At 48.5% G+C, this 19,883-nt stretch overlaps 2 protein-coding genes across 4 annotated transcripts in view; one reads left to right on the top strand and one right to left on the bottom strand.

Moving 5' to 3' along the window:
• The window catches only part of UPP2 (uridine phosphorylase 2), a 293,492-nt gene that overhangs the window by 104,022 nt on the left and 169,587 nt on the right, over nt 1-19,883 (bottom strand). The window lies entirely within an intron of this gene.
• CYTIP (cytohesin 1 interacting protein) lies at nt 63-9,607 on the top strand. Of its 3 annotated transcripts, XM_050339699.1 has the most exons (10): nt 63-310; nt 992-1,143; nt 1,256-1,403; nt 4,212-4,261; nt 4,587-4,641; nt 6,743-6,845; nt 6,977-7,070; nt 7,239-7,308; nt 8,184-8,250; nt 8,727-9,607. In XM_050339699.1, exons 3-10 carry the CDS (start codon nt 1,281-1,283, stop codon nt 9,197-9,199), a joined length of 1,035 nt encoding a protein of 344 aa, XP_050195656.1. In that variant the 5' UTR covers nt 63-310; nt 992-1,143; nt 1,256-1,280; the 3' UTR covers nt 9,200-9,607. The 3 variants fall into 3 exon arrangements, with proteins under 3 accessions (XP_050195656.1, XP_050195654.1, XP_050195653.1); XM_050339697.1 differs by having other exon boundaries at nt 992-1,403; XM_050339696.1 differs by lacking the exons at nt 63-310; nt 992-1,143; nt 1,256-1,403 and adding an exon at nt 2,277-2,426.

The following is a 19,883-nucleotide window of genomic DNA, read 5'->3' as shown; positions in this document are numbered from 1 at the left end:
AAACACCCTTCTCCAGCACTCCTGGCTGGAGGGGCAGCTGCCCCTGTGAGCCAGGTGGGTGCTGTGCCCTGCCAACTGCATCCCGGCTCGGTTGGAGCAGAACACCATGGGCTGTCACCTGGGGAGAGGTGTTCATGAGAAATCGTTTGGTGGAGGGTTTGGAGTAATTCCTCATTTTTTGTTAGGTAAACCGACTCCCCAGGAGCCACTGGTGCACAGCTGGTAGCACAGGAGAGGAGCCAGCTCCCGAGTCCCTGAGGGTTTGTGTCCTGCAGGATGACTCCTCTCTCCTTCCTTCTGCCCTGGTAAGGTGAGTGTGGGCAGAAACCCTGCAGGCACAGTAGCCGTGGAGGAGTGGGTGTTCCACCCCTGGAAGCATTCAGAGTCGGATTGGACCGGGCTTGGATCAGCCTGGTCTCGTGGGAGATGTCCCATCACTCGGGCCCTGACAGAGCAAGGACTGTGCTGGGGAGGAGGCTGGGGCAGGGCATCCTTGTGATCTCTGTGGACACATGTGAGCAGCTGCCGTGGGCAGCGGGGTCTGACTTGTGTTCCCCTCTGCCCTGGCTCAGCTCCGCACGGCTCTGAGCCGGGCTGGAAAGGAGTGGGCGGGCTGCGAGGGAGGGGTGTGTGTCGGGTGTGGGGTGTGTGCTGGGGGTGTGGGGTGTGTGTCGGGGGTGTGGGGTGCCTGGCAGAGCTGTGGGGTTCATTGTGGGGCTGTGGGGTGCCTGCTGCGGGTGTGGGGTGCCTGGCAAGGCTGTGGGGTTCATTGTGGGGGTGTGGGGTGCCTGCTGCGGGTGTGGGGTGCCTGGCAGGGCTGTGGGGTTCATTGTGGGGGTGTGGGGTGCCTGCTGTGGGTGTGGGGTGCGTGGATGGTGTGGGGTGCGGGTCATCAGAGCGAGCACGGGGCTGCTGGGGCAGCTCTCACCAGGGACTTGCTTTCTGCTCTGATGGGAGGTTTCATTTGTTTCTACCCTCAACTTGTTTGCAGATGAGTCACTGGGTTTCAGGAACGTCAGAGAGGGCTGCCGGAGGAACCGAAATGTGCTTTGTTTGTTACCAAAGCACTCACCGGGGTGACCGTGAGCAGGAAAAGGGGAAGCGGCTTTGAGTCACCCGCTCCCCGCATTGCTCAGCGTGCAAGTGAGGAGATGCCCCTCTGGGCCACAGCTACTTCTCTCTCACGAAACAGGAGAGAGCTTTTCCCCTCTCCTGCAGTGCTTTTTAAACATCTCTTTTCTGCACCTTAATCCAGAGGGGTTCTCCCCAAGGAACTGGAGATGAAGGACAGACGTCTAAATTCGTTGCTGCAGAGCTGCTGTGCTGTGCAACACTTCCCTGTCCCCATCGAGGCACAGGGACTGCAGGATTCCTCTACACATCGGCCACCAATTCTCCTCCAGGTGTGTGGAGCAGATGTTTCCTGTTGTTTCAGGATGTTTCTCTGCTGCAAGATGCCGTGTTTTTGAGGGATGAACGTTTAGGATGGGGATGGTGGACTCAGTGTGTGCACCTGTCTGGGCACAGCGTGCCTGCCCTCCTGTTCACCCACCTGTCACCCCTGCATCCTCCTCAGGCCCTGACCATCCCGGAGAGGTGCAGGGATGACATCTGGCCAGGGCTGTCCCTGGCACTGTGCCTGCCTGGGCTCTGCTGTGGCAGCCCCTTCTGTCCCTTCCCGAAGCCCCTCAGTTGACTTTGCTGTGTGTCCCCAGGCCCGCTGTGCCAGATAAGTCCTTGCTCCCCACCGTGACCCAGGTGCTGTGCTGAGGGCATTGCTCTGCCCTCGCTCTGCCTCGTTTTCAGCTCCTGCTCTTGGCCTTCAGCTCTCATTTCCCTCTCCGGAACTGGAAGTCCTGCACTGACACCATTAGCCAAAGGCAGTGTTATTTTCCCCATCTTTGCCAAAAGGTGATTCTGGGGATGCCAGGAATGCTGAGCAAGTCAGAGAATGAGCAGGTTGAGTTCAGATGAATGCCTGAGGCAGGCAGGGCCACGAGGACAAATCCTGGCAGAGCAGCAGCTGTTGGTGAGAATTGTTGTGCGCAGGAATGGAAAAATTAAGCAGATTTCTGCAACTGCCAAGCCCAATTCTTAACTCCCCTGTGAGCACAAGGCACACCGAGAGCCTGGGGCTCTGCTGAGAGGGATTTGTGTAACGTGCACCTAAACCACAGGTCACGTGGCGGCCTTTCCGCTCTCCCCCTCGTCGGTGTCGTGGGGGCAGTTCCGTGGCCATGGCGCAGTGCTTGGCGGTGCCGCTCTGAGCCCTCGCCATGGCCCTGAGGCGGCTCCTGCAGCAGAACCACAACGCCAGCCCCGTGGGCTCCGGCCCTGCCGACGGGGAGCTGGTGATGCCCATGGACGGCCGGCGGATCCAGCTCCTGGCCAGCACGGTGGGGACGCTGCCCCGCGGGCACAAGCAGGTACGGGCTGGCTGCGGGAGGCTGGGGCTCCTCCTGCCACCCGGGCGTCACCCACGAGTGACCGTGCAGGCTCCCTGTGGCCCCTGGTTTCGGGGTGCTGGAAGGATGACTGCTGGGTGCCGTCGGCTGGGCCCGTTTTGGGGATGGCGATGGCATCTTTGCAGAGCTGGCAGTGTGGGAAGCTCTGCCAGTGTGCAGAGCTCTGGCAGTGTGGGAAGCTCTGTGAGGAGCGAGGGACAGGGTGTCCTCCCTGCGGGCCTTGTGAAGGGCAGCAGCAGCCGAGATCCAGCTCCGGCTCAGCTCCTTCTCCGTTTCCAGCCGTGCTGAGAGCCAGAGGGGCTCGTGCTGCCTGGGTGCTCCTTTAAAGGTGCATTTACCTCAGTCTAGCAGCCTGCCCACCATCCTCTGCTCTGCAACACTGACAGAGCACCCACCAGGAGCTGTTTCCATCTGGATTTGGGATTGTTTCTGTACAACTATTCAGGCTGTTGGGGCTGTCTCTTTTGCTGGGCTTTCCCCCCAGTACAGCACAGAGCACCCACATTGCTTCACCTTGTCCTGGGATTCCCACAGAACTGTTCTACTGAGGCTGAGAACTGTCAGCTGAGCAGTTCCAGCTCTGGACTTCTTGTCTGACATGAAGAAGTCTGAATAGAAAGTGTTTGACACACATTATAGTCTGAAATTAGGATCAGAAAAATAGCATGTAATATCTGTGCACTTAAGGTTTCACTCTGTTCAGCCACAGAAATGCACTTCATCCTTTTCTTGGTACAAATGTGGGGACATAAGGGAAAGCCAGAGCCAGGCCAGTCCTGGGAATGCTGCTGCTGGGTGGCACCAGCTCCCAGCGCTGTGGTGGAGCAGCCCTTGGTGTGGCTGAGCAGCCCTTGGTGTGATGGACCCACCCTGGGTGTGACTTGTCCCCCTGGGTCTGGCGGTGGCTGCTGGCAGGGAAGGGTGGCAGTGACGGCTGTGTTGTGGCTGTGGCTGGTAAAGCTGAGTTACAACACACATCAGAACCAAGGATGCACTGCAGGGCCCTTCCCCTGCACAGGGTCCATCGCCCTGTGTGCCTCTTTCAGCCCTCCCACCTTCTCTGCAGTGGATTCTTACTCAGTGGCCTCTCCCTCCTCTCCTTGTCCCTCGACAAGTAAAGACATGCCCATGGAGTCGTTGTTTCTGTAGACCACACCGTGGCACCATTTTATCCTGCTGAAGCCTGAGACATTGGCTGTATCAGCTACAAACGTTTCACTGATGATGTCATTCCTTATTCCTGGTTCAATTTTACGGGAAGAATCAATCATCCTGGCTATTCCCAGAGACCTCTCCAGGCACTGGCTGAAGCAGGGATCCTGGATGTCCGTGTCTGGCTGGGAAATGCTGTGCAGCTGCCACGAGACACTGCAGAGCTCACTGTCTGCACTCACCCACATTTGTGGGTGCTTCATGCCTCCCTTGGCAGGTGCTCGGTTCATAAATGCCCACAGATTTTTAGAGGAAAGGTACAAAAATGAGGTGAGCTCTTGGTACAGCAGAGATGTGATTTGGGCACTGAGCTCAATGCCAGCATCTGAAAGGTGGCTTTGACCTTCGGGTGCTTTTCCTCCTGGTTGGAAAGTTCAAGTTCCCGTTTGACCAAGGCAGAGGCTGTGTTGGTGCAAGGTGCTGATGGGATGCCACCAGCTGCTTTTAGCTTTTCTCTAAACTGCTGATTTTAGCCGTGTGTCTCCAAGAACCACAGACCTACTGATCCCTGTCCTCTCCCACTTCTGGTCACAGCTTGCCTTAGCCAGATCCAGCTCCTCGGGTGACTCCTCCAAACCACAAAGGTATGATTCTATGATTCTAGAGTCACTGTTATTGTCTTATTCTGCATGAAACGTGTCCTGGGAATCTTCCCAGCTCAAGTGGGATCAGGGTGTAAGGCAGAGACTGGTACCCAGTACCTGGGTAATGCAGGTGACGTTTAGTTTTAGCTAGTTTGAGTAGGGGAAGAGGCAGCACCACCACTGCCCCACTGGAGGGACAGTGTGGGGACACCCCCCAGGCCCAGGGAGAGGTGGTGGTGGGAACACGATGGTTTTGGTGGGAAGTAGAGGTGCACAGAGCGTGTCATCCCATGTTCACATGGAACTGTGTGCGTTCTTCCTGCAGACACCTGATTGCTATATTGAAAGAAGATAAAGAGACCTTTGGGTTTGAAATCCAGGTAAGACTTAAATGACAAGCTGATTCATTAAAAAACAAAATGTGGTGCAGAGTCTAAAGTGTCACATCCTTAAAATCAGGTTAAGGCAACCCAGAGCACAGGAAAGCAACTGTCAGATTCTGTGAAATTTGAAGAGCTTTCAAATTTCAAAAGAGCTTTTCTATATTCCACTGATATAGAACTGGGATGTTTTTGCAAGGATTTTTTCATAGCAAAGGTCACAGATGAGAATTTCTGGCATTCTCACAAATCAGAGTGTTGAATGTAAGAGAAATCCCATCCAAATCCACATAAGAAGCAATGGCAGTGCCTTTTTGCCTCCATAAGTAAATATTTTTTTTGAGAATTGCGTATGAAAATATTGTCATATAAAATGAGAGAAATCAGAAGAACTCCCTTCAAAAAATACCTTATACTGGCTTTTTGCTACCTCCTTTAACATACAGAGGTATGTACTTTTGAAGATGTAAAATATTGTTGTATTTTTCAATGGCTGCTAAGCATAACTTTGAAGGGGGGGCTAAATCATGTAGGAAGAGATTCTGTTCAATGTAGAAGTCAGTAAATCATCAGAGAGGAAAACCAGAATTTTATCAGGAGTGCAGCTAGTGGGGGATTTTTGTTCCATAGGTTTTTGTGAGAAAGGCAACTTCCTAGATCAGCAGGCCTACTAAAATCCTGGCTGGAGTTAAAAATTATCCCAGGAATAAAGGGCTATATTTTGGGAGCAGTGGGATCTGCCTGCCAGCAGCAGGGCACCTTCAAAGTACTCTCACAAGGAGAAACATTATTTTTGGTGAAATCAGAGTATTAGGAAAAGCTTAACTTTGCCCACTTTGGGTCTGTGAGTAATGAGTGGGTCAGCGCTCGGCTCGTGAACAGAGGAGAGCTTTCAGAAGGGAGGATAATTGAGTCGATTATTGGGCTTTTGTGTAAACTGTCAGAGCAGATTTTCATTGTATGTGACATTCTGATTAAAAATAATTGTTCTTGGCACGTTTTCTTCCTGAATGCACGTTTAGCGTGAGCACTTCATAGAAAGCCTTGGCCGTGGAAAGGCAGCCTCTGATACTGAGGATAACCATTATTTAGAAGCTGTAGTTTCATTACTATGAGTTAAATTTAGGCAAAGCAGAATAAGATGATGTGAAACTTTAGGTCTACGTCTGCAGGGAGCTCAGGCTTCCCTTGGTGCTCTTAGTTTAACCAGAAGTCTTACTGCTGCTCCAGGGGCTGCAATCCTGTGTCGGGGGGGATTTGGCCAGATGAGCTCTGAACTCACCCAGTCTCCACCTCTTTGTTCCACACTGATGAGAAAATTGGGAATCCAGTGTGAGTTGTTCAGTCTGGGTTTGAGGCAGCAGCCGCAGGTGCTCAGGGAGCTCAGCCTCGGTGCTCAGTGCTGGAGGCAGATGTGCTGAACTATTTGCATGTCACCAGAGGACATTTCCTGCTCTTGTAAGATCCAGGGGGGCTGTGGCGATGGCTTTTGCATTTCTCTAAGTTCATGTCAGCACCCAAAACCACACGAGGGATTTATACCTAGAGTTACTTGATGTGTATTTAAATACTTAAGTCAAGAACAAACAGCACTTTTGAGGAGTGCGGGGATGTGCGTGGATGATGAGTTTCAGAGGCTGGAATAGCAAAAGTGGGTTCAACTCTTCTTTCTTTTTGGTTCCTATTGCAAACTCAGCTCTCTGGCAGCAGCAGCTGCCTCCACACAGCATTCCCAGTGAGGAGGAGTAACCTCTTGCAAAGCCTCTGTCCCATCCTGACATCTTCCCATGGCTGGGAACGAGACATCCTTCCAGAGAGCCATCCCCACCCATGCTGACAGATATTCTTGGTTAAAGTTACTGAGTTTTTAATAACAATTTGAATAACAAACTTGCTTTAAAACTAGTCTATTTTTTTTTGCAAACACAGCATTCAGGAACCTGTCAGGTGTCTCTGCTGTACAAATGCATTTCTAATTGTTGGGTTATAACATTTTGGGGCCCATCACAGCCCTCTCACTGAAAAAATGTAAAGGACTGTTGGATTTTAAATGGTTTTAATGACTCCAGTGTTGGTAACTCTGTCCCTTTGGCATTAACAGACTGTTAGGTTTCCAAACCAAAACGATTTCTCCCTGGAGGTGTGCACTTGCATCTGCAAAGTTCAAGAGGAAAGTCCTGCCCATCTCTCTGGCCTACAGACTGGTAACTATCCATGGGTTTTGCTGCTGTGGGAGGCCTTACCCTCCTTTCTCCCTGTTCCTGTTGTTGTGGAGCAGGTGGAGGATGTGCACGGGCTGCGGATGCTCATTTTGGCCTCCGTGTGTCTCCAACAGGCGACATCCTCGTCAGCATCAACGGCGTGAACACTGAGGGGTTTGGTCACAAGCAGATAGTGGACTTGATAAAGTCTTCAGGGAACTACTTGAGGTGGGTGTCCCTCCTTCAGATGGGGTTTGGCTTAATATTCTCTCCCCCTGAAGCCAGGAGAGCTCCTCGTGCTGCCCCCAGCCCTGCGCTGTCTCAGAGGCAGAAATCCCTGAGGGCTGGGCTGGGCAGAGTCTGCACATTGAGGCCTCCATCACCTGTTCTCCACAGGTTAGAGACGGTCAATGGGGCCTTGTTCCTGCGGAAAATGGAGCTGGAGGCCAAGCTGCAGGTACTCAAGGTAATGTAATTAATTAGTTATTCTGCTGTCGATGCAGAGGGCTGGGTCAGGTGTGTGTCCGTGGGACTGGGGGTCCTGGCAGGGGCTTACACCCAATGGGTCCCCTGCAGCCAGCACTCCCAGCACTTGTAGCCCTAGTCCCTGTGATATTATTTTTCCCAAATGGAGAATAGAGAAGAAATGTGGCTGCAATCCCAGGACTGCTCAGGAGAGCTTATGCTGGTCAGTTTGGCTGTAGGAATGTCCAGCTGCACAGACTTCATCAGATCGGTGGGGAGGGGCCTCCTGTCCCCAGGCACAGCCTCACCTGTTTGGTGGGTGTTTTTAATCAACTCTGCCATGATTTATTGTACACCAAAAGCTGACCTGCCACAGAGAGAAGGGAATCATTGTGGGGTGTTGGATAGCTCATGGCCCTGGGAGGCTGTAAGGATGTTCCAGGTGTTTTCTCAACATGGGGCAGGAATGGTTGGCTGTGCTCCCCACACTCCACTCTGCAAGACCCAGGGAAGAGGAGCAGGGTGCCCATTCCCAGTGCAGGTCTGGAGCTGGGGAGGGCTGTGGAGGAGTGCTGGCATTGCCACGACTGTTTGAAGGTGGGCTGCACGCTCTCTGGGTTTCAGCCTGTATACTCTCCAGATTTCAGGCTTCTTCTTTCCAAATTAGATGTGGCCAGTACCTCAGCCAGAGCACCCTGGGCACAAGCAGATTCATGTTTTAAGGAAGAAATGTGCTAAACTCCGGGAAAACTGTCTCAGTAAAAGCTAGACACACGAGCGTTTCCTGGAGCTGACCTGCACTGTTTGGAGACTGTTTTCTTGACAAGTGCTCTGTGCTTCTGCGAACTGACGGAGCCTCTTCCTTCTCCTCCACAGCAAGCGCTGCATCAGCGGTGGGGGGAGCTGCGGGCGCTGCTGGCCCGGGAGCGGCACTTGCTGCACGGTACGTCCTGCTGCGGGCACCGCGCCCGCCGCGGAAACGGCACCTCTGCGAGCCGGCTTCTGCTTCCTTTCCCCCTCCTGATGGAGGCGTGGGGCTGGCCCTGGGAGCGCTTTGGTCCCGACAGTAATGAACTTTGATGCTGCTTGACTGATGCAAACCAAGGTATCTTTGCGTCAGTCCTAGGAAATGAGTTTATGTGGGTGGCAAAGCTTTTTTCCATTCTTAATTCGGATTTACCCGGGCAGAGGTTTGGCTGGGTTTTTCACGGGCTGCCCAGGGAGCTGGTTTGATTGTACAATCCCCATTCTGTGGGAAACACCTCACACAGCCAGAAACAGCTTCCCCTGTGGAGAGGGGCTGCTCCGTGTGCCAGGGGGCTGGGCATGGCCCTTCCCCGTGCTGCATGGCACAGGCGTCCTGCTCCCAGCCCTGAGCAGGGCCGCTCACTAACGCTCCTCTCTGGCTCCTGCTTCCAGGCAAGGCGAACCACAACGCTCTGCTGGGCGCACTGGACCTGGAGGAGCCCAGCTCCTGTGGTGGCTGCAGCTCGCCAGGACCCCTCTTCCTGACCAAGCCCCGCTTCTCCAGCGAGAGCAGCTCCCGCAGCCGGCTGAGCTCGATGACGGTGGGCAGCGAGGACAGCTTCTTCCAGGGCAGCGCCTTCGAGGACTCGGCTGCAGAGAGCCTGAGCCGCCAGTCCAGCATGGATGATGACTGTGTGTTCCCCAGGGACGGGGACGGTGCTGCCGGGAGGTGCTCCCTGCGCAGGAACCGCAGCATCAGCCTGGCCAGCAGCGGCTCCATGTCCCCGCTCTGGGAGAGCAGCAGCTACTCCAGCAGTTTTGGGACCCTCCCACGGAAAAGCAGGAGAGCCAGTGTCCGGAAGCACCTTTTGAAATTCATTCCAGGGTTTCACCGGGAGGTGGAAGAGGAAGAAAGTCGGGTCTAATGTCGCACGTGTCACCCTGGATGTCTGGGCTCTGCACGTGGGACCGAGGCAGCCCCTCACCCTGAGCACTCCGTGGGTGAAGGGTGGTGGCACGGCAGGGCACTCATCCAGATAACAGCACTGATGAGATTTACGCAGCTCTGGGGTTTAATTATTTTCATTTTTTAATCAGAGCATGCTGTGGACCTCTTCATTAACGTGAGAAATGTGAAGAACCTTTGCAGAACTTCCTCAGCGAACTTTAGTGTTAATAGCAGTTTTTAATTGAATGCAAAATTGATAGCTATTTATTTCCTGTTACTGGAGTCAGTGTTTTCCAAAGGTCTTTAATAAAGCAAGTGCTTCTACTAGAGCCAGTGACAGAGTCCTGTTGGGAAGAGGAGGGAGCCCTGAGCAGGCAGAGAGACCCCAGGCAGTGATGTTCTGGCATCTCCTGGCAGCCTTTGTACAAACCTCACAATAACCTGGTGCATCGGTTTCATCTGACCAGCTGCAGTCTCTGCCAGGTGCTGGTATTCCACGTCATGCCCAGCTGTCTTATTCCAGGGGATTTGGGATGGAAAGGACCCTCCTGAGCACGTCCATGCCCCCAGGCTCTTCTGCAGAGTTAGTGCAGGGGAAGATGGTGGTGTCTGTGTGCTGCTGCCCCGAGCAGCTCCCTGTGTCCAGCAGATATGGAACTCTTCAAGGCAAGAGAAGTAAAGACAGAGCCTTGTCCTGCAGGGATGAGCAGGATTGCTCTGTGCTGGGTGCAGTGGCAGGTCAGTGGCTCTCCTGGAACACTGTGCTGGGAACCTGTTCCCTCAGCACCCCAGGGGCTGCAGGAGCTGCCCCTTGGGCCTGTGTTCCCACTGCTCACAGCAGGAGGATCATTATCTGCCCACATTTCTCCAGGAGCAGAGGCCTCAGGCAGTAAGGATGGAGTGAGAATGTGTAGGAAGTGATTTAATAACTATGGGTAGAGATGTGGGGAAAAAGGGAAATTTCCCTCCCTCTCAGTATAGAGAAACAGGCTCTTTGTTCAGCCCAAGCAGCCTGATGATGTTTTTCAAATATAACTGGAAGTATTTTGACTATGATTCAAAGACCTTGTGTGACTCGTTCTCCTGTTGCCTGGGCAGCCCGTGCAGCCATGCCCTCGGGTACCACTGTGCCAGCCCTTCCTGGGCTTGTCAGAAACCTCAGGCTAAATCCAACAGCTTCCCTCTGAGATGAGCTTCAAACAGAAACAACCTGTTCCCAGCAATCCTCTAAGGCATGAACGCTGGTAAGCCAGCAGAGCCAGTGCTGGCCTCTGGAAATGAGTAAGTGGCTGGAAATACGGCAGGTCTGGGAGAGCTGGAGGGCACTCAGGGGACCTGGAGGTCAGTCAGAGGACCTGGAGGGCACTCAGGGGACCTGGACATCAGTCAGAGGACCTAGAGGCAGCCAGGAGACCTGGAGGACACTCAAGGGAGCCAGAGGACAATCAGGAGAGTAGCTCATGCAATTTGTTCATATGGGATGATGTCCTGTCCGTGTTGCTGGACTGAGTGCCTGCAGTTCAGTCTGGGAGTGAACCTGGCTGTGAATCCAGCCCCAGCCCCTGGGCCCAGAGTGGGGCTCTGCTCCAATACACACATGGAGCTGATGCCTGTCCCCAGCCCAGGTTGGGGCATTTCAGGTGGACTCTGGAGCTCATCACTAGGCATCAAGTTTTTTGCCTATGATTTGCTGTCTCAAGATAATTTTACTTTTTGTTGACAGTGGTATCAGCTAAAAGGAGAGAAAAAAACCCAAAAAAAAGAGAGATTGTTCTATTTGGCCAAAATGTTGACTTAAAGGAAGATATAGGGGTGTCTGAAAGCAACTGGGACAGAAAAACCAGAACATCTGGTGAGGGTTGTTACACTGCCCAAAGAGAATGAACAGTTCCAGCACTGAGAAAGGAACCTTAAATTACTGAAGCTTTACAGGCTGAAGTTGTGATTCCTTTGATTTGGAAAGTTAATTTGCCACACCTTGGGACACACGGGCTTGCTGTGAGTGTGGAAAGGCTTAAGAAAGACCAAACAAGTGATGCCCTCACAGCAGTGGTGAGAGCACGCTTTGGGTGCCCCAAGATGTCAATGTGACACGTTCACGGCCACGATCACAAACAGGATGTGGGTGACAGGAGCCTGTGCAGGCCCTGAGCTCTGCAGGGCCCCAGCCTGCGGGGAAGGAAGGAGCTCAAACTGCTCAGGGAGCAAAGCAACTGCAACAGCTCTTTAAAAAGCATTTCTCCTTGCAGAGAGGACTCTGAGAGGATCCTGCTCTGCCTGCTGGGAGTGGGGCAGGAGGAGGGGAGGGTGTACAGGCAGTGTGATGTGGTGATGCCAGGATCTGGGGTTGGGGTTCCAGGTGCTCTGGACCTCCAGCAGTGGAGGTGTTCTCACTGATCATGGGAGTGTTGGAGACTCAACAGTCAAGAGAAACCTTTTCTCTTCTTGTTCCCAACAGCAAAGGGACTGTCTTCTTCTCTTATCCCCCGTGGGCAAAGTGGGTAATGTGAATTTACTTCAGTGAGAACTGTGTCTGCTCTGAACAGTGCTATTGCTTTTTAAATTTGAATTAATTTGCTGAATGCTACAGAGACTGACCTTGTCAGGGTGCTTACCTGCTCAGCTGGGTCCTGCCCAGTGCCTAGACCCTCCCACTGGGTCCCTACCTACTGTGTGCCATCCTGCTCGGTGCTCAGGGACAGCAATCCCGCCTCCCACGTGCCCTTCTGCTCCACTGGCTGCTGCAGCACACCCAGCTCTTCCTTTCCCTGGCGGCTGCGGGGCTGTGCTCCCGTGTGGCAGCAGCTGGTGGTGCCCAGCTCTGGCAGCTCTGAGCAGATCACACTCAGGGTTACCGTGGGCAGCTGAGTTTGCTCCACCAGCGCTGCAAGGCAGAGGGCAGCTTTCTCTTCTTTAAAAGCTTGAAGAGGCAAAAATCCACCCCATCGAGATTGTGTAAAAGTGTTTCCCTGCCCTTGAGAGGTGGCTTTGCCCAGCTGTTTACAAACAGTGGGAAAAACCTGCAGCTGCTGTTTCCTGGGGGAAAAGACAAAATCCTGACATTTTCTGCTGAAGAGGAAGTCCAAGGTACATTTTTTTCATACACAGAAGGTATGACAGAACGAAAAGCAGTCACAGTATCATTTAGGTTGGAAAGGATCCCTAAGATCATGCAGTCCAAAAGCTTGGATGTATCTTGTTGACATGATCCCTGGGAGTGTTTCTCTGGGTGTTTAGGTGAAATGTAATCCCTTAATCCCTACTGGCTATGTGCAGGGGTGGGAATGTTTGGCTCCAATACCACTGTGCCACTGTCATCCTGCCCTGGTTGTTGGGTGGCATCTCCCATGGTGACCCTGGGTATGTGTTTTCTGCTCTAGAGCTGCTCCAGAGCCTGTGTAGGTCCATGTGCTCCCCTGGGCTGCCCAGTGCATGCATCAGCTGCTCCTGGAAACCTGCAGCTGGAGCAGGAACTGGGGAGCAGAGACTTGATGACAGGGGAGCTTACAGAGCTCTACCAGCACCCTGCCAACAAACACAGAATCCTAGAATGGCTTGGGTTGGAAGGGGTCTTTAAGATCCCTTGATGCAACCCCTCTGCCATGAGCACTCTGCCAACACTGTGCCATGGCAGCCCCTTCCTCTTCCTGGAATGCCTGGCAGTTACTGGGGCTCTCATGGTTTTCCTCACTGACAATCAGATCCCTGCTGTGCCCTGATGCCTCTGCAAGCTCAGGTGCTGTGTCTAAGATTTTAGCAAAGGATAGCTGGAACAGAAACTTCTTGTGGTGAAGGTGTAATAGAAGGGTTAACTTTGTTCATAAAATCTTATGTGTATGAGGGAATAAAGAACTTTCACTATAATTCAACAAGATAAGTTTCATGGACATCCTGTTAATCAAGCAAGTGTCAGTAAAAATAATTGCAGACATCTTGCTAAACAAACAAGTATCAGTATCGGTAAAATTTACAACTGATAAGAACTGCACCTTTCATCTCTGACAAATGCCAGATGACCACTTAACAATGAGCCACGAACTCAAGCCTCAACGCAGCCGCATTCAAAACCTGGGACTTGAAAATGTATAAAAATGGGACATTTACTACATGGTGGTGTGTGCCTTGGCAGGGCACTTGCCCTCCAGGCCACCCAGCACTGTTTTGCTTTATTATTGCTTGCTTAATAAATTTATCAATGTTTAATTGGAATTGAGTTGTCTAAATTCTTATACTAACTTATAACAATTTTGGTGCTGAAACCCGGGATCCAATTTGCTTTGGTGTGGACTCCTGCAGAACAGGGAGGCACCCTATCTCCGGATAGCCCTGCTCTGAAGGCTGTTCTCACCAAACTCTGGATCAATGAACCTAATAAAATTTCGATAATAAAGCAAAAAAATCTGCAGACCCCTTGAATTTTGTGCACGAAGACCAAACGAAGACCCCAGGGAGGGGTAAGTATAGAGTTTTCTTTTTTGGTGAGCCGTTTGGTTGGGGAGGTGATCCTAAGGTGTACCTGTGTGAGAGGTCTTGGTACAAGACCAAGTGAGTGTGGACTCTCTAGTAGTGCATTTCTCGTGGCCTGCGAGGGACCGAGTCACGATCGAGAGGAAGCGACTGTGTGTACATTTCAAGGCACCTTAGAAGATGGGACAGAAGAAAAAGCAAGCCTTCTGATCCCATGGGGAAGGGAAAACAGAATAAGTTACCCGATATTTCCCCACAAAGCCCATTAGGATTAAGGATAAAACATTGGGGTAATTCCCCTAGGAGGAGAAGTAAATCTAAGAAAAGATAATACATTATTATATCGAAATTTGGAGAGAGAAACCACTCTCTAATCCCTATGTTATATGGCCCATATTCGGGTCTTCTGAGGACTGGGTGTGTCGGCAATTAAACACATGAATAAATAACAAAGAACCCCCAATCACCCATGAGGAAAGTGAATATGCAACATTATAAATACCCCAAAGGTGAAAACCAAGTTACCTCTTTACCTTAAGGAAAAAAAAAGACTAACAAGCCCTAAAAACCCAAACGAAGGTCCCTTATGTCCCCCCCCATGCCCGTCATTACCCCCCCCTTCCACAAACCCCTATTCAAATTCCTTCAGTCGCTGTTCCCGCAGCACAGTGGAATTCCCCATTACCCCTCCCCACAGCACCACTGAATCCTTCATTAACCCCCCTTCCACAAACCCCTATTCAAATTCCTTCAGCCGTTGTTTCTACAGCACTGCTAAATCCCCTGTTACACACCCCCCCTTATTCCCTCTGCAGATCTCACTGCCTTGTCAGATCAGAGGTGTGAAAATCCCCAAAGCACTAAAACTCGTAGGAAGAGATGGACATCCCCAAGAGAAGTCAAAACTTTATTATTAGAAAACCTCTTGGGAATAACAAAACAGTTAAACCAAATTTTAAAACCTAATATCTATACCTGGGAGAAAATACAATCCACCGCCCCTCCCAGTGGGAATCATAACTCAGCCCTAAATTAACAACACATAACTAATTATTATACTTCATTAATCTGAGGACTTGAAGTAACTAACTCCCATGAACAAAATATCATAAAGGCATTAGAAAATAAAAATAAAAAAAAAAAAAAAAAACACCTAAAACATGGTTAAAAGACTGAAGAAAAATTTACAACAATATTTAGGCATTAATCCTAACACCCCAACTAGTCAAATATTACTAATAATCCACTTTATAAATCATGCCTAAAATAATATTAAAAAAAAAAAAAAAAGAGAACAAAAGAAATTAGATGAATGGCAAAACAGAAGCCTCAAAAACTTTACTGAAAGAAGCCCAAAAAGTATACATGAACAGGCCTCAGCAAATTTGCCCAAAAGTCCAAATAATAAAATTTTTTATTGTAAGGAAAAAAAAAAGGTTGAAGTAAATGAAACAAAAAGAGAAAAAATTTACCAAGCTTCTCATAAAACAAGTTTAAATCTAAGAACAAAAATCGTGCCAAAATTGACACCACAGTGTCGAGAACTGAGAAAAGAATAGGGAGGGGGAGAGAGAGAACTGAAGAAACGGAGTCTGCTGTGATGAAAGGAAAAGTCTGCAGCTTTAGTTTTGATGGCTTAGGAAGAGGGAAGTTACTTTTGTAATCTTTAAAAGGAAAAGATAAGAACAGTGTTGGAATCGATAGAGAAAGAAAGAAAGAATTGCATGTAATAGATTGAGAAGAGAAAGTCAGAGAGAAGAGGAGAATAGTGCTTCCCTGCTCCAGATGAGCCAGGGAAAGAGGATGGGATTTCAAATTGATTGATGAGTTAATAGTTTTATTAAAAATCTGAATTGAAATTAGAAACTCTAATATAATAAGTCTGTGATTATATTTGCCAGCATGGCATAAGAAAGTGTTGTGTAATTTTACTATCAAAAACTTCATTTTTAAAGAAAGTGTAACAAGGCCATTGTTGATATCATGGGCTATTGTGATCATAGATCTTATAAATGTATTAAATGGTGAAATAGTGTTGCTTTCACTGCATGTGTCTGTGCCTTTAAATATTCTCACAGACCTAGAGTGGTACCAATTATTTGTTATCTTGAAATATGTACACGGAGATAATTTTTGTGGGTATTCTGTACTGAAAGCCATACTTTTAACAACAACTTCAGTATTCATATCGCCTTTGCTTCTTCTCCCTTCCACCTGGGGAGAGGACTTTGTGTACATCATGTATGTGAACTGAGTGCCCATTGATTGCATCAAGCCTAATCTACCCTAGTTTCACTGGGAGAATATTTCTTCTTCTCACTAGCCCTGTAGAATAACTTCCAGACTGTTTATTACTGGTCTGTTTATATTGCCCTGTATGGCACGTAAACATATCTTAAAGAACACACTGAAGTGGCCTTGGTTGGAAAAAAAAAAAAAAAAAAAAAAATTGGAGTTTGTATAGTGAATACATATGTTTTTATTTTTATTTCTTTTCCATAAACTTATTTACCGTATTTCTTTTGGGGGTTCCTAGCCTGGAGGGAACTCTGGGGGGTGGCTGCCTGGCAGGGCAGATGCAGCTGCCCTGAATCAAGTTTCATTTCTATGGATTGTGAGAAAAAGAGAGAAAGAAATATTTTCTTTTTCCTTCCTAAACACAACCTTAAAGTAAAAAGTAATTTTAGCGTTTATTTTATACTGAAACCCATGTTGTTAAAAATGAAGAGATGATGTGATAGCCCAAGTAAACAGAATTATATTTATGAGCTAAAGCCTGCTGCTGGCTCTCAGCAGATCACTGTGGTGACTGAGACTAATTATATTAATTCCTGTATACTAGCATATTCACAGCCTGGGAGTATTCGTACTTTCTAGGTCCTAATGGAACTCAGTGTAAAAGTGGAGGCAGCTGTGGCAGAATTGGAAAGAAAGCAAAGGGGGACCTTAGCCCAAACAACACCCTTAAATTTCAAAATGCATAGGATAAACCCTGGGAATTGGGAAGGAAACATCTTTAACCCCTTGTTGAGAGAATCCATTCCAGGAACTGCACACAACAGAGACTGCGATCCCTACTGCAAAGCAGAGACGGACACATCCCTCCCGAATGACAGAACCTCTCCCAAGTGACCATTGACTACGGAGAGAACTACGGACGGTCTGAAATTAATCTTGAGAAGGAAAAGACTGGTGAATAAATAATGATTAATTCCAAAATTTCTAAGAAAGCATCCCCCCCTCGCTGTACAAAGGATTCCAAATACCTCCTCCATATACTTTACAAATAACCCATTATATACCTTAGCATCCAAACAGAATTCCTCTCGAATCAGGGGCAATCTTTAAAATAATAGGAACCCATATCCATCTGCCCCACTGTTGTAAAATAAAAACCGATATTCCTGTACTTCATAGAATACCTAGAGGCATATCCTGTTTAAAACATCCCCATTTAAATCATAAAGGATGAATAGTTTGTCAATTTACTAAATGTAATAAAAAAATAATATTAACTATCAGTCCCAAGGACATGAAAAATGTCTATAAAGTATATACACCTATAAAATTATTGGTGGAAGCACGTTATAAAGTGCCATCTAAGGAAAAAAATTTTATTCTACCCTTTAAACTAAAAAGAACAAACAATAATGATTGAAGTAGTTTGTCTGTAATACTTTGGGAGTGTGGTTTTTTTTCCTTTAAAACATCTTAAACTTAGAGGCCATATAAACCCTGAAGAATACGACTGCTGCCGAGAAGATTACAGAATACCTCGCTGCTCCATGCCACAGAGTTAGGTAAGGGAGGCAGAGACGTACTAGAGTGGGTGCGTAAGTATATGACAAGCCTCTCAATAAACCTGAACTAAAACTAACACTCTGTAAAATAAAAAGGACAAAACCAAACAACAAAAAAAATTAAGCCTTAATTGTACTTCCTCAAGGTCTCCACCAATAATTTAGAAGTAGACATTTCTATATTGTTATGTACTCAGTATGCCAATAACAAAAACAAACACAAAAATAACTAATAATCATCAACCTTTTAAATAATAATCTATGTTTAACTATTCACCTTGGTTAGTTACTCTGTTATCAACTATTACAAAACCTCTTATTTTATTACTTTTAAGACTAACATTTAAACCATGTATTTTTAATAAAATTATTACCATTATTAAAAAAAAATGGAGGAATTGTAATAGAAGGGTTAACTTTGTTCATAAAATCTTATGTGTATGAGGGAATAAAGAACTTTCGCTATAATTCAACAAGATAAGTTTCATGGACATCCTGTTAATCAAGCAAGTGTCAGTAAAAATAATTGCAGACATCTTGCTAAACAAACAAGTATCAGTATCAGTAAAATTTACAACTGATAAGAACTGCACCTTTCATCTCTGACAAATGCCAGATGACCACTCAGCAACGAGCCATGAACTCAAGCCTCAAAGCAATCGCATTCAAAACCCGGGACTTGAAAAAGTATAAAAATGGGACATTTACTACATGGTGGTGTGTGCTTCGGCAGGGCACTTGCCCTCCAGGCCACCCAGCACTGTTTTGCTTTATTATTGCTTGCTTAATAAATTTATCAATGTTTAATTGGAATTGAGTTGTCTAAATTCTTATACTAACTTATAACAAAGGTCACAGGGAAGATGGTTTATGTGACTGATACAAATGGTGCCTTGAGCATGGGGCGCTCGTCTGGGAAAGGTGACTCCTCGAGAGCTGCTGTGAAACCAACAGATGGCACCAAGAAATACCTAAAATTCTTTGGGTATCTTTCTGCAATCAAGAAGTCAGGGATATGGAAATAGTTTGGTTAAAAAAAAAAATTACACACATATATATACAAATATAAATATTTATATATATATATACACATATATATATAAATATATAATAATATATATATTATATATATATAAATATAAATAAAAGGTATTTATAACTCCCTGACAGGAGGGTGAAATGGGGATCAGCTCTGGTCCCAGGGAACAAGTCACAGGATGAGGGGACAGAGTCTCAGGTTGCACCAGGGAAGGTTTAGGTTGGATATCAGGGAAAATTCCTTCATGCCCAGGGCAGTGGTGGAGTCCCCATCCCTGGAGGGATTTAAAAGCCATGTGGATGCAGCACTTGGGGACATGGGTTAGTGGTGGCCTGAGCAGTGCTGGAGACTCACAGAGGGCTTTTCCAACCCAAATGATTCAGTGATTCAATGATAACAGAAAGGAACCTTCTCTCTCCAGCCACCAGACCTTGCTGGGTACCCAGCCTCTACTCCTGAGGGCACCAGCATGTTGTCAACTCACTTTCAAACTTCATCATCCATTTTTCTTGGACAAATTTTTCCAACAAAGGATGGATTTTATAAATCAATTACACCAAACTCATTTAAAAACAATAATGAGAGGTTGTTGATTTAAAGACACAAACTCACAGATGAATAAAACCAGTGGAAAGACTTTGGGTCCATTTCTAATCAAGGGCTGAACTTGACAAGAGGATTTCCAAGCCCTAAAGCCCAAAGATATCAGAAATGTTGCATTGTACAAACACAGAATGTCATTCACGGCAGGAGATTACACTCTTACATAAACCTGGCTTTGGGCACGAGGGTTGAGACGAGTTCAACTGCGGCCAGAAATGCCCCTGTGCTGCTCGGGGGATCCTCCTGCTTCCCTCTGCAAAACACTCCTCGTTCCTACAGGATTTAGGTCCAAGTGACAGTCACTGACAGAGCGATGAAATGGGTTGGGCTGGGAGGGGCCTTAAAGCCCACCCAGTGCCACCCCTGCCCTGGGCAGGGACACCTTCCACCAGCCCAGGTTGCTCCAAGCCCTGTCCAACCTGGCCTTGGACACTTCCAGGGATCCAGGGGCAGCCAAAGCCTCTCTGGGCAGTGCAGCCCGTCCACGGCACGTGGGTGGGTGTGGGCAGAGCGTGGCACCGAGCCGTGTGCGGGGCATGTGCCCGCCCGGCCGGGCTGTCCCCACGGGGCAAAACGCTCCCATTGTGTGCCCGTGGCAGGGCGAGGTCCAGCGGCACAAACCCCATGGGGAATGTTAAGCGGGTTAGGTGGCAGGGTGCTGGGGAAGGTGGTCACCCTCCAGGGATTAGGGGTGGGAACAATGGCCGTCCCTGTGACCGGCAGGGACACAAAGGGCCATTGTGCCCGGAGCA

This window comes from Myiozetetes cayanensis, unplaced genomic scaffold, assembly GCF_022539395.1.
Source record: "Myiozetetes cayanensis isolate MyiCay16 unplaced genomic scaffold, myiCay2020 scf9, whole genome shotgun sequence".
NCBI classification, from domain to species: Eukaryota; Metazoa; Chordata; class Aves; order Passeriformes; family Tyrannidae; genus Myiozetetes; species Myiozetetes cayanensis.
The sequence above is the reverse complement of the archived record's forward strand: the minus strand, read 5'-3'. Positions and strand labels throughout refer to the sequence as shown.